This window comes from Plasmodium brasilianum, chromosome 1, assembly GCF_023973825.1.
Source record: "Plasmodium brasilianum strain Bolivian I chromosome 1, whole genome shotgun sequence".
Lineage (NCBI taxonomy): Eukaryota > Apicomplexa > Aconoidasida > Haemosporida > Plasmodiidae > Plasmodium > Plasmodium brasilianum.
The window spans coordinates 277,674-292,024 of NC_090114.1; the positions used below are offsets into that span (position 1 = coordinate 277,674).

At 21.8% G+C, this 14,351-nt stretch overlaps 3 protein-coding genes across 3 annotated transcripts; 2 read left to right on the plus strand and 1 right to left on the minus strand.

The window, feature by feature from the left end:
* Positions 1 to 67: 67 nt before the first annotated feature.
* On the minus strand, positions 68 to 811 carry MKS88_000405 (DBP2; the record flags this gene model as incomplete). Its single annotated transcript, XM_067215068.1, has 2 exons — positions 68 to 537; positions 619 to 811. The coding sequence occupies 2 exons, from the start codon at positions 809 to 811 to the stop codon at positions 68 to 70; spliced, it is 663 nt and encodes a 220-aa protein (XP_067075645.1).
* Positions 812 to 3,713: 2,902 nt separating this feature from the next.
* MKS88_000406 (PIR protein) lies at positions 3,714 to 5,091 on the plus strand (the record flags this gene model as incomplete). Its single annotated transcript, XM_067215078.1, has 3 exons — positions 3,714 to 3,794; positions 3,921 to 4,688; positions 4,921 to 5,091. The coding sequence occupies 3 exons, from the start codon at positions 3,714 to 3,716 to the stop codon at positions 5,089 to 5,091; spliced, it is 1,020 nt and encodes a 339-aa protein (XP_067075646.1).
* Positions 5,092 to 9,574: 4,483 nt separating this feature from the next.
* Positions 9,575 to 11,401, plus strand: MKS88_000407 (uncharacterized protein; the record flags this gene model as incomplete). Its single annotated transcript, XM_067215088.1, has 1 exon — positions 9,575 to 11,401. The coding sequence occupies one exon, from the start codon at positions 9,575 to 9,577 to the stop codon at positions 11,399 to 11,401; it is 1,827 nt and encodes a 608-aa protein (XP_067075647.1).
* Between the last annotated feature and the right edge of the window lie 2,950 nt (positions 11,402 to 14,351).

Consider the following 14,351-nt stretch of genomic DNA (forward strand, 5'->3'; position numbering starts at 1 on the left):
CATTTTTGTTCTCTTTCCACCATTTCTCGCGCTCCCTTTTTGCATTTTCATCGCTGCCAAATATTTATTACAAGATTTTCTCTACTATCATAGAATGACCATGCCCCTTTATATCGGTTCCTTTAATAACATTTCCAATATCAGCAAAATCATATTTTAAATCATTACAAAATTCTTTATAGTTAAGTCGGTTATCCTCTTTCCATTTCTGCAATAATAAGTATGCTTCTGTGTTTAGTGAAGCAAGAAGCTGTTTTTTTAGATCTGTTACATCATTTCCATTCCGTACATCCTTTATTTTATGAATACACAATTGTACTCTCCTATCAGGAACACATAACCCTTTATCATTAATGTCCTGTATATTGCAAATCCATCTTCCATGTTTTCTCTTTAAGATACATCCAATAATTAAAGTGCAATCAAAAAAAGAATATTTTACAGTATGATTCATATACATTTTATGATTATCAACTCCAGAAGTAAAACGACCTATAGAGCTAGTTATATTGGTACTTATGCTAGATCCAGTATCATCTACATTAGTATTAGTTGAAGCATTTGAAGAAAATTCGCTATTAAATATTTCATCATAGCCTTTTTAGACACTAATTTTACCATTTTTTCTGCTACTACCTCCTTTATGTACATTTAAATTTGCAACACCTTCATAATCTATATAATTTCCCTTGTCCACAACTTTTACCTTACCTTCAACAAATGCCTCCAAACTTTCACTACTTCCTCCAAGATTATTTTCATTATTAGATATTATTTCTCCTATATTTCCTTCTAATTTTTTTTTTGTCATCTGTTATAGTTTCTTTAGTTTCATGGAATGCTTTTTTTGTTTTATTTCCTACATCTCTTTCACTCGCATCTTTGTTGTGTTCCTTAGATGAGGTGCTACTAACTTCTTCTATGCATTCATTTTTGTTTTTTTGGAAACTACTATTTTTCTTTTTTAATAACTCATTTTTTGCATGAATATATGAGAAAAACTATTTGATTCATAATTATTTACACTCTCTAACTTTTTATTTAATGAATCTAAAGATTCTTTTCCTTTATAATGATTTATTTGATTAATAAATGATTCGATTTTACATTGTATACAATGCAACAAATATAATTTTATGAAAAAAAAAATATATTTTTTTGTTTTCATTGTATTTTATAAATAAAGTACACATAATACTATTAAATACAAAAAAATTACTTCAAAATTATTAATTTTTAGTAGCTATACATAAGAAAAAAAATAATAAAAATGAGCATTGACGTATATTTACATAACCAGATAAATATAAGTTGCAAGGATAAAAATTATAGTAGAATCAAAATTTAAACAGATTATTTCTATAACATTTTTCTTTATATCGAAGTGCTTTCATTAATAAATATTATACCATCTTTTCTGATTAGAACCTAATACACACATATATATATATATTTTTTTTAGGGAAAAATAAAATATATTAAAAGTTACATATTACAAAAAAAAAAAAATCCCCCTTCTTTTTATTTTTGTTTATCTTATTATTCATTCAAGATAAAATATATAAACTCTTGTAAGTTGCAAAATTTAAATGAGTTAAGCACATAAAAAATATATTTTGTTAAGAAACGTTTTGATACATCTTGCGTGCAAAAAAATAAAAAAAAAAATTCTAAAATTTTAAAAACTTCATAATATATTCATACTTCAAAATCGTAGTTATTCCAAAAGTTGGCTTAATAACATATAATAATTTAAAGAAAACCATGTTTGTTTTAAAATTTTAGTTAATTGAAAAATTACTTAATTTTTATTTTCAAGTTTACTATTTCTGTAGTTTTATATATGTAATATATAGATTAGACTATTTAGGACCTCGAAAAAAATATTTACTTTTAATGCTCTTATTACAAAAAAAAAGTGAAGTTCTCTGCTTCAATACACAAATATATATATTTGTATATATATACATACACTCAGATTTATATTGATATGTGTATGAACTAACAAAGCAAAAAATGATATGTACATTAAAATTATAAGTTTTATTTCTTCTGACAAAATATTCGTAATGAAGAGGAGAATCAACACTATGCAGTGCTCTTATTTCTGACAATAATTTTTTCAATATTTTAATTTTAAAAATATTGTTTTAAATATAATTATCCACATTTAATTATATCCAGGTGAAAAAAATATTATAATTACAACCCGATTATATTTTACAAATAATATGAAATGTTCCAACTTTTTTTATAAGTTCTACTTCTAAAACAAATCTACAAAAAATATAAGAATTATTCTATATTATTTTATTATCTTATTTGAATTATATATAATTATTCTTAATAAAATAATTGATATTAAATAAGAAGCTAAAAAAAAAAAAAAATTTAACTCGAATATGTTCAGAATTTACTAAATTTTTATTATGTTAGGTATATTATGCATATACACAATTTGTAATGTAAATGTTTTAATGTAACATTACTCGTTTATGAACATGTTACAGCATGTCAAATATAAGAATATTAATACGTTACATAATGCATAGTGGAAGAAGAAACAAAATTAAAGTTTTTATTTAAATTACAAGTGAAAATACAATAAAATAGTAGTAGAGCAAATATTTCATTAAAACGTAAGTACAAAATGATAACAGTTATTATTGGTAAAAAAGAAAGAATTGCATAACAAACATTTTTTATATCTTAAAAGTAATTTTCGATTTATTTATTATTACTATTTATTTTTTTAGTAACAATAATTGCCTCCTTTATTTAAATTTTTATTATTTTAAATTAATTTAGGAAAGGGATATAAAAAACTTATACATTATTTTAATTCTCAAAAAAGAAAAGGCCATTAAAATAATGTAAAACCTGTAATTTTATAATTCAAAACCTAAATGAAAATTGTTCATCACTTAGCATCACATACATAATGTATCTGCATAGATATATATATATATTTTTTTTTTTTGTATTATTTTCTTTGCTTTAAATGCTTTTTTATCTATAAAAAATAATTAAAATATAACAGAATGGATAAGCTGAAAAATTATTTTAATCGAATTTATTATTTTTTTTTTTCCCCCTATATAGATTAAAAATAGTTTGTTTTACAATGTAACACTTAAATCCTGTTAAACGATGAAGTAACACTTAGCCCCAAGTGTATTTTGTGTTGTTCTATATAGAATTGTATTATATAAAATAGGTGTAGGTAAAATTGTTCTAATTTGTTTTATATTATTTTTTAATTGTCTTTTTGGATATTATGTTTTTCTCATTTTTCTTTTTTCATTTTTTTTTTTGGGTATTATTTCTCATCTTTTCTTTTATCTTTTTTCACTTTTTTATGGGTACTATTTTTTTTTTCTATTTATCATTTCTTTTTTTTATGGGTATTATTTTTTGCTCATATATCTTTTCTTTTTTCTTTTTTTTTTGGATATTATTTTTTTCTCTTCCTTTTTTTTTGTATTTTTTTATTTTTTTTTTTGATAACGTATTCTATAAACAATGTATTTTTAGCGATACTATTAGATTTTTAGTCCTATTCCATAATTATGTAGAACATTCATTTTAGTATATATTATATACTGTTTGCAGTTAATAAAATAAAGAATAATGTAATATATCTTTTCATATCAATATTTTTTAATATTTAGTATATAATTGTACATATAAATAATAAGATTCCTGAATTTACAATGAACCCAAAAGTGTTAGAACAAGTATATTTGCAATTTCTATTAAAAGCATTAATTATAACAGAGCTTCATTTAAATGTTGTCTAATATATTTAAAATATCATTAAAACTGATTCTTAAAAATACGAATTTATGGATTTATATCTCTACATAGTTTAATTTTAATATTTATTTTTACTTATATTATTACATTATCCCCGTTTGAAGGATTTACCTTTATATAAGCTTTACGAGGAATTTGATAGTTATAAAAATGGTTATACGAAGGACAATAGCATTTGTACAAATTTCATTAATGACAAATATCTTAAATCACATGATTTAACCAAGCTTTGCCAACATCTTTCTGCAGTGTTATCATCATTCAACAATATCAAACAAACGCATACTGAAGTTTCATCTAACATTTGCAATCATTTAAACATATGGTTATATAACAAATTAACAAATCTGGTTTATGATCCTGCCACTCTTGATAATGTTCACTATGCATTTATGGAGGTTTTTAAATACAAAAAAGTATTCAAAGATTGTAATTATCTAAATTATAATAAATGTAATAAGGATGAGTTTAACATAATAAAAAAGTTTCATGATTATTCTGAAAATTTTGTTGGCATTCAAAATAAAATTAAAGAGAATGGTTATTCTGTGATTAAGAATTATTGCTCATACATCGCAGAATCTGTTAATTTTTATAACGACATTGTTTTAAAGTATGCTAATTCTGATACAGATTATATTTATGATAGTGAATTGAAAACTTTTAGAGATAATTTTAAAAAAATATATAAGGCTACATTGAGTTGTAATTCTCATATACCTCATTTACAACCTGCTTATAATGATAATATTGAATTATCACATGTCTTTAATTATAATACGTTAAATAGTGAGCCTGTGAATTTAAGAAGTGTAGCCAAAAATCTTTTAACATTTTTTGGAATATTTTTAATTTTTTTTTGTGTATATAAGGTTAATAAATATTCCAATTAAAAATACATGTATTTTTGGAACATTTTCAATTACATATTTAAATAAAAAAACTACTGTTATATAGCTTTATTATATTAAGTGAAAATATATTTTTTTTATGCGTGTATATTCTTTTTATGAGTATATATTTTTGTATGTATACATAATTTTATATATATATATATATATATATATATTTTTTACATATATATATATATTTCTCTTACATTAGTTTACTCCACTGGGAAACCTGTTAAATCTTAAATTGAGAAGAAAAAAAAGAAGAATATGGAGAAACATAAAACAAGAATATGAGAAACAATTGCTTTCAGGTATTGACGAACATGAATATTCATCACATTCGGATGATATGTTATATTATATAGGATTTCAGAACAAATAATATTAATAATTCGAATATGTTTTCTTAACACTCCTCTTTGCTCAGTGAATATCAAGTGATGAAAAAAATCACATGAGTTTTATTTACTTTAAGATATAAAAGGAACAAAAATAGTAATTTCCGATAATTACACAGCTTATTATTGTTTTGAAGTTGCAAAAATAATGAGCAAAAGACATTTTAAATACAACGGATAAATGAAATAGTAGCAGTGACTTATGTCATCATGATTATGGACTGTGTAAGTACAGCGAAAAAAAATACATAGAAAAATAAAACACATTTTTCATTAATTATAACTTATGAAAAATGGATAGAGAAAAAACAAAAGGGCATAATTCCCCATGTGACTAATGTATGTTATTATTAAAGTTCAGTGTGCAGAGTAAATACAGGATCAGCCATTGACAATACATAAATACTGTATATATATATATATATATATATATATATATACAAAAAACGTCTAACAAACTATAACTCATTAAATGTATATACTGTAAAATTTGGAAAACTGTAGTAATGAATGAATTAACAAAAACAAATTATGAAAAAAGTGTTCTTTTGAAAAAATAAACTTGTACTCATAATATGGGGAACATGATAAATACTATGCAAACTGAATATTAAAAAATATTAGTATTCGTATAACAATGAATTAAAATTTTGATAACACAAAAAGAAAATTAAGTGAAATGACTCAGTTTAAAATGTTCATCCTTATTCTATGGGAAGTTATCATGCATGGTCCATCTGAATGATGATATCATGGAATTCTCGATCCAATTAAGTATTATCCTTAATTTAATTATTTTGAATGAAAAAATAAAAAAAATATCATTTTCATCATATATTATCAATTCGTTTATTTTTTTGTATAGAAGAAAAATCAGTTGGAAGTAAAATTATATGTTTCCTAATAAATAAAGTGTTTATTTGAACTAAATATCTGCAAAATATTGTTTTGGGATAATTATAAAGGGAGAATTGTTGCAACTAATGCTTAAGGAACGTATAAAAAGTATAAGGAATTAAAATATGGTATATCATATTATCACACGGTTAATGAATATACACTAAATGTAAAAATTAAAAAAAAAAAATTTTAATGGTAGGAAACCTATTACTTTTCATTTAAATATATCTTTTAAATATATATTATTTTGTATAAATTTTGATATATTTATAATATATCTAAATACTTTTATTACTCATTATGTGCAAGACATATAACTGAACTACTGTAATACACTAAAATCCTTGATATAAATAAAAAATATATATATGATGACGATGGTGCGAACAAGATAAATTGTGAAATATAAATATAGAACCACAAAAAAATATGTATAAGTTTCGAAGGGAAATGGAATTGTTCGTTAACATAAAGTAATTTTTTCTGCAATACTTATATTGCTCAGAAATTCGATAAAGAGTTCAGAAGATACTATTTATATGTATTAATATGTAAAAAGGTATAATTTCTCACATTTCTTAATATAAGCATCGTAGTAATATCAAAATATATATAGTTATATTTGTGGGGAAATCATAACATGTTAAAACATATGAGAACATGATTAATTTACGTATAACAATAATATATTAATTAATGGTATCTACAAGAAAATTAAATTTCGATAATAAAATTAAAGAGTTCGTATTAAAGGAAATAATTAAAATAAGAAATGTATGTTCTCTAATCATTAAATGATATAATTAAAACGTTATTGTATAATTTGATTATTAATCCATTTCTTATGAATATAGTGTAACGCATCTTTTGTGAAGGAGTATTTTATTATAACCGAAGTGAAATATACTAAATTTTATACAAAACAACTGAACATGTAAATATATATATAAGAAATATATATATGTGAACATAATAAAATAATATTCTCTTAATAAAGCACCTGAAATAAGTATTCCTATGAATGAACAACATTTGATCCAAGTGTATTCACTGTTATAATAAATCATAACATCAAAAAATATGAAGAAGTATTTGCTTAATATGAATATTTAAAGATTTTATATAATAATAGAAAAAATTATATATATCATCAAAGTACAAAATATATGTACAACTGATACAGATAAATAACGTTTACTAAAAGAAATAAGCAATATCAAAGTTCAAAGTGTGTTCTCGTAAAAAAAATTTTTTCTCTGTATTACACAATTTATAAAATGAGCCAATATTTTTACACAATATTACACAATTGTAGAAGTAACAAAATTTATGGTTTTATAAAAATGGAATTATGAAATTATTAATATTTGCTCCTGCTTAAGTAAAATTGAAATTTCCACAAAAAAAGTAAGCACTTTTGAACGTATTTAATTCTGTAAATGTAATTAAAGCATTATGATTCATTATATAGCAATATATAACTGCGTTGACTTATGCATTATCAATAAAAAAATAATGCAACCACGTGATTAATTACATTTGGAGAAAAATAAAATATAAGATATCAAACGTGCACAAAAACGAAGTAATTACAATATTAACATACGTATTGTTGTGTGGTTTTAATATAAATGTTTTATTAACAAGTATTTTTTTTTTTTTTTTTTGTAATTTTTTTATATTAAAAGTAACATTTATTATTTAGTTACTGGATATATTTTTTTTTTTTTTAAGTTATTACCAGATTTACATTTAAAAAATTATATAAAATTCAAGAACTTTACATTTTTTCACTCATTCATCGTAGCTGTTCAAATTATTTAGATCAGCTGGTTGCCCTCATTAATAATAAAATATTAATAAAAATCCCATTAAACCTAATTTAAATAATTTATTTAATTTTTAAATATATATATTTTATATTATTTCTTTTACTTTCCTTTTTAATCGTTATATATATTTGAAAAGACAAATATATTATTAACATTAAAAATTTTTATATGGTTAACCTTTGTTTCTATTATTATTTTAACGTATTCAATAGAAAAAACCACATAATGGGAATTGAAATGTTCTAAGATAAATATAAAAAAAATATAATACGGGGATAGATATATAAATAATATAATGAATAGCAAGAGAAAAGAAAAAATAAAAAATCTTAATGATATTTTCTATTTTTTTTTTTTTTTTAAAAAGCCTTTAAGTTACCTTTAAAAATTCATTAATATATTTTTTCTTTTTTTTTTAGAAAAATTCTCTCCTATTTGTGCTTTTCTAAAACACTTTCGATAAAATTTTATTAAAATTTTTTTATCTTCTTTACATATATATAATATATTTTTTTTTTTCTTTAATAATAAAATTAGTTGTGAAATTTCAGATAGCACAAAATAATTTGGTTAATTGCTTTATATTGGAATTCAATTGATATATAATATGAAGTTCATATCAATTCTTATTACCTCATATTTAACACCTTGGGGTTTAGATATTTATATATAGATATATATATTTAAGAGCAAAAATGAAACATAGATTTAGAAAAAAACTAACCATATAAAAAAAAAAAAACACTAAATATTACGGTTATAAATTTTGTTATATATATTTACATTTAATGCAGATTAATATATAAAAAAATTAATGTTTGCTACTTTTTTAAGATTTTTATAGAATATAAAGAATGCAATTTTAAAAATATTAAATCTCATTTGCTTATTTGTATTTTGCACTATTGTGAAATTTTCAGTTATTTATTTTGATTATTCCTAATGATATTATATATATATACATCCAAGTTTTTTTAGTTCTTTAAAAAATGTTAATATAAATATTATGTAACCCTTTGTTTTTTTTTTAATGCATGTTGTTGTTACACTATAGTTTATTATAAAATATATGATTTAATTACATAAGTAAAAATTCTTTATTATACTACTTTTTATAAAAGGACACATCTTTAAATAGAAACTAATTTATTATTTGTTACTATAAAAAATTTTTAGAAAAAAAAAGTTAATAACTTTTTATTAATTCAATAAAATCTATTATTTCCTTTGTTTAGTCTCTTTTTTATTTCTTTCGAGTTATATATAATAATTATATATATATATATATTAATTTAGTGCCAAAAAAAAAAAATAGTATTTTACGACGAATGACTTTAAGTAACAGTAAATTAAATGTTAAATATTCCTCAATACGTTATTCATGTTATGGAATAAAAGAAAATTGAAAGATGGGAACTTTAGGAAGTTCGTCTTTTCTAAGCTTCATACTGTAACACTTTTTTTTGTGTTGTATCTTTTATTATTAGTAAGAAATAAAATTAAATTTTTTAAATTAAAAAAATAAATGTATATATATATATGTATATTTTTTTTATTCATTTTAAACCCACAAATCATATAAAATTTTATATTTACCCATATTTTTAACTTTAACAAATAATTAATTACTACTTAGGATATACACCTGTCAAAATGTAACAATGTCTTTGGATATCAATCTTGTAAGACATTCTCTCGTAATTTAGCCCACAAAAGCAATGATGAAAGTAGAAAAATGCAAACAGGATGGCAAGGTATAAGGGTGAAAGAGGATGAAAAAAATAAAGAAATAGTAAAGTGCAATATGCATAAAAAAAAACGTGCATCTATTGCGCACGAAATGCTTGAAAAAAAAAAATTAATAATGGAGGAGAAAATGAAAAAAAATTGGCGTGCAGATAAGGAAAGAAAAACGAATGAAAATGAGCATACAACAATGAGGACAGAAATAAGTAATAAAAATCAAAAAATTACAAGGGCAACAAAAGAAGATACAATAGAGGGAAAAAATCAAGAATTAATGGAGAGGAAAAAAGGAGAAACGATGCAAGAAAAAAAGCAAGGAACAATAGAGGGTAAATCAGAAAAAATGATGCAAGAAGAAAAGCAAGATGTAATGAAAACCAGAAAAGTAAAAGAGGAAGAAGACGATGAGGAAGAAGACGATGAGGAAGAAGACGAAGAGGAAGAAGACGATGAGGAAGAGGAAGATGATGAGGAAGAAGAAGATGATGAAACGATGGAAGATAAAATTCGTGAAAAAAAGGAAGTAGGGCAGAATTGCTTGACTGTAAATAAGCAGGAAACAATGGGAAAAAAAGAAGATAAGATTGTGGAAAAAATGGAAGAAACGTTGAAGAAGAAAAAGGAAGAACATATTGGAGAAAGAAAAGAGGAAACTATCGAGGAAAAGACTCCTGAAAAAAAGGAAGAAACAATTGAAGAAAAAGAGCAAGAAGTAATGTGGGAAGAAGTGATGGAAAGAATAGGAATAAAAATGGATGATATAAAAGAAAAAACAATAAAAAAAAAAAAAGAAGAAACAATGGAAGAAAACAAAGAAGAAACGATGAAAGAAAAAGAAGAAATAATGGAAGAAAAAAAAGAAGAAATAATGGAGGGAAAAAAAGAAGAAACAGTAGAAGAGAGAAAGGAAGAAAACGCGGAAGAGAAAAAGGAAGAAAACGTGGAAGAGAAAAAGGAAGAAAATGTGGACGAGAAAAAGGAAGAAAACGTGGAAGAGAAAAAGGAAGAAAACGTGAAAGAGAAAAAGGAAGAAAACGTAGAAGAGAAAAAAGAAGAAACTATAGAGGAGAAAAAACCTGAAAAAAAGGAAAAAACAGTGAGTAAAAATAAAGAGGATACCTCGTTAAGAAAATTCCTTCGTAATATAGATGAAAGTAAGTTAGATGATATAATAGATAAGATATTGGGGAAAATGAATGACAAAATGACAGAGAAGAATGAAATACAAACAAATAATGGAAATTATCTAAGAATGTTATCAAAGTATAATGTTCCTGATATTTCACAAGATACCGATGATGGTGGTTGTTATGTTATAGATAATAATTTGAAGGGTGGATCTGTTGCAATAAATGATCTAACTAATAAGATGTTCAGTTATCCTTATTTTTCTAATAATTTTTCATCTCCAATGCATTTAAACGACAAAAAATTGTGTAGAACGATAATTACATTAAGTAAAGATACAGCAAAGGAAGATTTATTTCCTATTTGGAAACTATTTTGTTGGAATAAGAGAAATAAATATGTTATTATATTAGATGAACTAATGAGTGAATATGATGGATTAAGAAGAAACTATAGCAAGTATGAACATTTAACAAAACGTCGTTGGAAAAAATGTTATAAAAAATTTAAAAAAATTGTAAATGCGGAAGAAGCTTCTCTTAACAAGGAATTTATTTCTTTGATTAATAACAAATCAGTATCATTAGATCAATGTAAAGAATTTTTGCTTAAAAGTATAAAAACAGCTAATAAATTCCTTGAAAATACCAAAGTTTACTGCAGAAATATTTTACAAAAAGATATATAGATAATATTCAAAATTCGAATTTATTGCTTGAACGAAACAAAAACATATATTTCAGCAAAATTAAGAAATAAAACAAATAATACTTAAATTAAGCACCCAAAGATTGTTTCATAGAAGACGAATTGTGTATATATATGTGTGTACATATATGTTATATATAGATATAAATCCTTGTTCATAATAACTTTTACTTGTTTATACATTTATTCGAAATAGATACTTATTGTGAACTACTGGAAATACCCAATTCACATTTCCGTTATATATGACTCACACAGTCTTCCTTGAAGGAAAAAATCCAACATAAAAAATGCACATAGAATATATAAAAGGTGTTATATTATAACATTTTGTAATTATTTTTTTTTGTTATACCATGTTATAGTTTATATGTATACTTACATACATATACATATATACATATATACACACATATATATATGTAGTTAGATATATATAGATATGTGTATTTATTTGTTTTCGTGTTTTTTTTTGTATATTTATAACCATATTTTAATAATTTCATTATTATTATGTATAAATTAAAATAATTTTGAAAGCACAATAACTGTGCTATTTTAATTAAGAAAATAAATATATATATTCTGATTAATTCATAAAATACATTATACATAAAATATTTTTTTTTCCTTTTATATACAATCTTTCATTTTGTATTTTGCAAATATAATTTAACAATGATTTGTAATATTTTGTCTTTTTATATTATATCCTTTTCATTCGTTAATAATATATTACATAACTACTTATCTCTTTTTTAAAATATATATATTTTTTTATTTTCATATGAAAAATTATATTGTAATCGTATTTGAATATACCTTTGTAAATAATCGTAGATAATATAAAAATAGAAGTAATATTCCAGCGGGAAATTATTAAAGATTATTCTTAGATTATTTTATCAAATATATCTTATACAATTTTTCTTTTATTCTTTTATTCTTTCTTTTTTTTTTTTTTTTAAGTTTATTCCATTTTAATCTTCGTGTACTGCATTTAACAAGGAAAAGTAAAACTATTATATAAAATTTTTTAAAGCATGAAATAACAATATCTTATAAATGTAAAAATATAGTTGTATATGAAAGCTTGTTTCTATATACCCCCATATATATGGCCATTTTTTTAACAGAAGCATACATATTTGTATTTGTTTTTCTTATAATATATAATATCTTTAAAATGGGGAAACAATTTACAGTAAGTTCTTTACTAATATTTAAAATGTACTTAACAATAATAATATAACGTTGATGAATATATAAATTGAACTGCTATGTCCAATTTGATGTAACTTTTAAGAATATTTTATACTTCATTAACGTATAATATATTGTCACATATAATATACAACTGCATTCATTAGGCTAAAACAAACTAACGATATAGAACGATACGTTGTCTTTTTGATCCTTTTACTTATCAAATAATAACTATAATATAAAAAAACTTTTTTTAATTAAGTTTTAACTTTTGGTGTTATTTTCACTCCTTTACGTCTTTGTAGAAAATAAAAGGGTAAAACTACTTAATATATTTTTAAGTTGTTATTTTTTCTAAAAAAAAAAAGAAAAAAATGTGGTAAAAAGAAGCATAACTCACCTTTATCTAATAATTTTTTATTGTAATATTTTACATAATAATAATAGGAATACAATCATCAGTGAGACATTCTTTTTTTCAAAATAAAAATAAATTAAAAGAACAAAGAAAACACCGACAAAAAATTATAAAAAAAAAAGAGTCCTTAGGAATGTGGTGAATTGAAATATAATGTAGATAAAAAAAGCAAAATTATTTATCAAAATAATAATTCTAGATGGATCCTTATACTATAATTATAAAATAATTAATTATAACGGTATAGAAATAAACTTAAAAAAATAAAAAATGAATAATGTATTAATTTTTACATGTACTTTTTTTGCTTCCATTTTCTTCTTTTTTTCTTTACCTTATCAATTAAGTATAATTTATATAGTAGGTTATTATACACTAAATATGTTTATATTGTTATATATATAAAAAAAAAAAAATTCAACTATAAAAAACTTTAATTTATATAATCGTTTCCTGTAATCAAATATTTAAAAAAGATGTAAAAAGTTTACTTATACATTAATGTATTTCGTACATAAAAGAAAATATATCAAATATATTATAAAAATAACAATTCTTTTTAGATTCTTGTATAATCTATGTTGTTAGTTTATTCTTTAAAATTTAATAAAATAAGATTTATTTCAACAGAACAAAAAAATAAATTTACCTATTTTTTTAAAACTGTTTTCACCATTAATTAAATTCTATTTGTTTATTAGCACATTCAATTTATATTCCTTTTTATATTATATAATAATAATTATTATTAATTTTAAAAAACAAAATCAAATGTGTATATTCAAGTTTTAAATCCACGGAAAACGAAATTTTAATAGTCTACCCAGCAGTTAAAATATTTTAAAAGTATCTAAATAATATTCATATAAATTTAAAAGGGAATGAATTTTCATGTTATACACAAATACAAATAATTAAGACATACATATATGGTATCATATATTATTAACAGAATAACTTATGTTGTAGTTAAATGAATTAAATATTCTTTAATTAATTTGAATAGTCCTAATATACAGTAGTGGTGCACACGATAGAAGAACATTATTGTAGCATATTATACACATATAGAAGATGCATGCCATAAAAAAAGAGGCTATTTAACTTTCTTTAAAGCATTCAATTATATATACTTAAAATTTTTGTTTTTTTTTCTTTAAAAGATTTTGTTTTTTCCTTTTACATCACAATAGGATAACTTTTTATTATTGTATATATATATATATATATGTATTCATTAAAAATATTAAAATTTAAATGGAAATTATCTAGCATATTTCAATGTAAAATAATAGTAGAAGAAAAA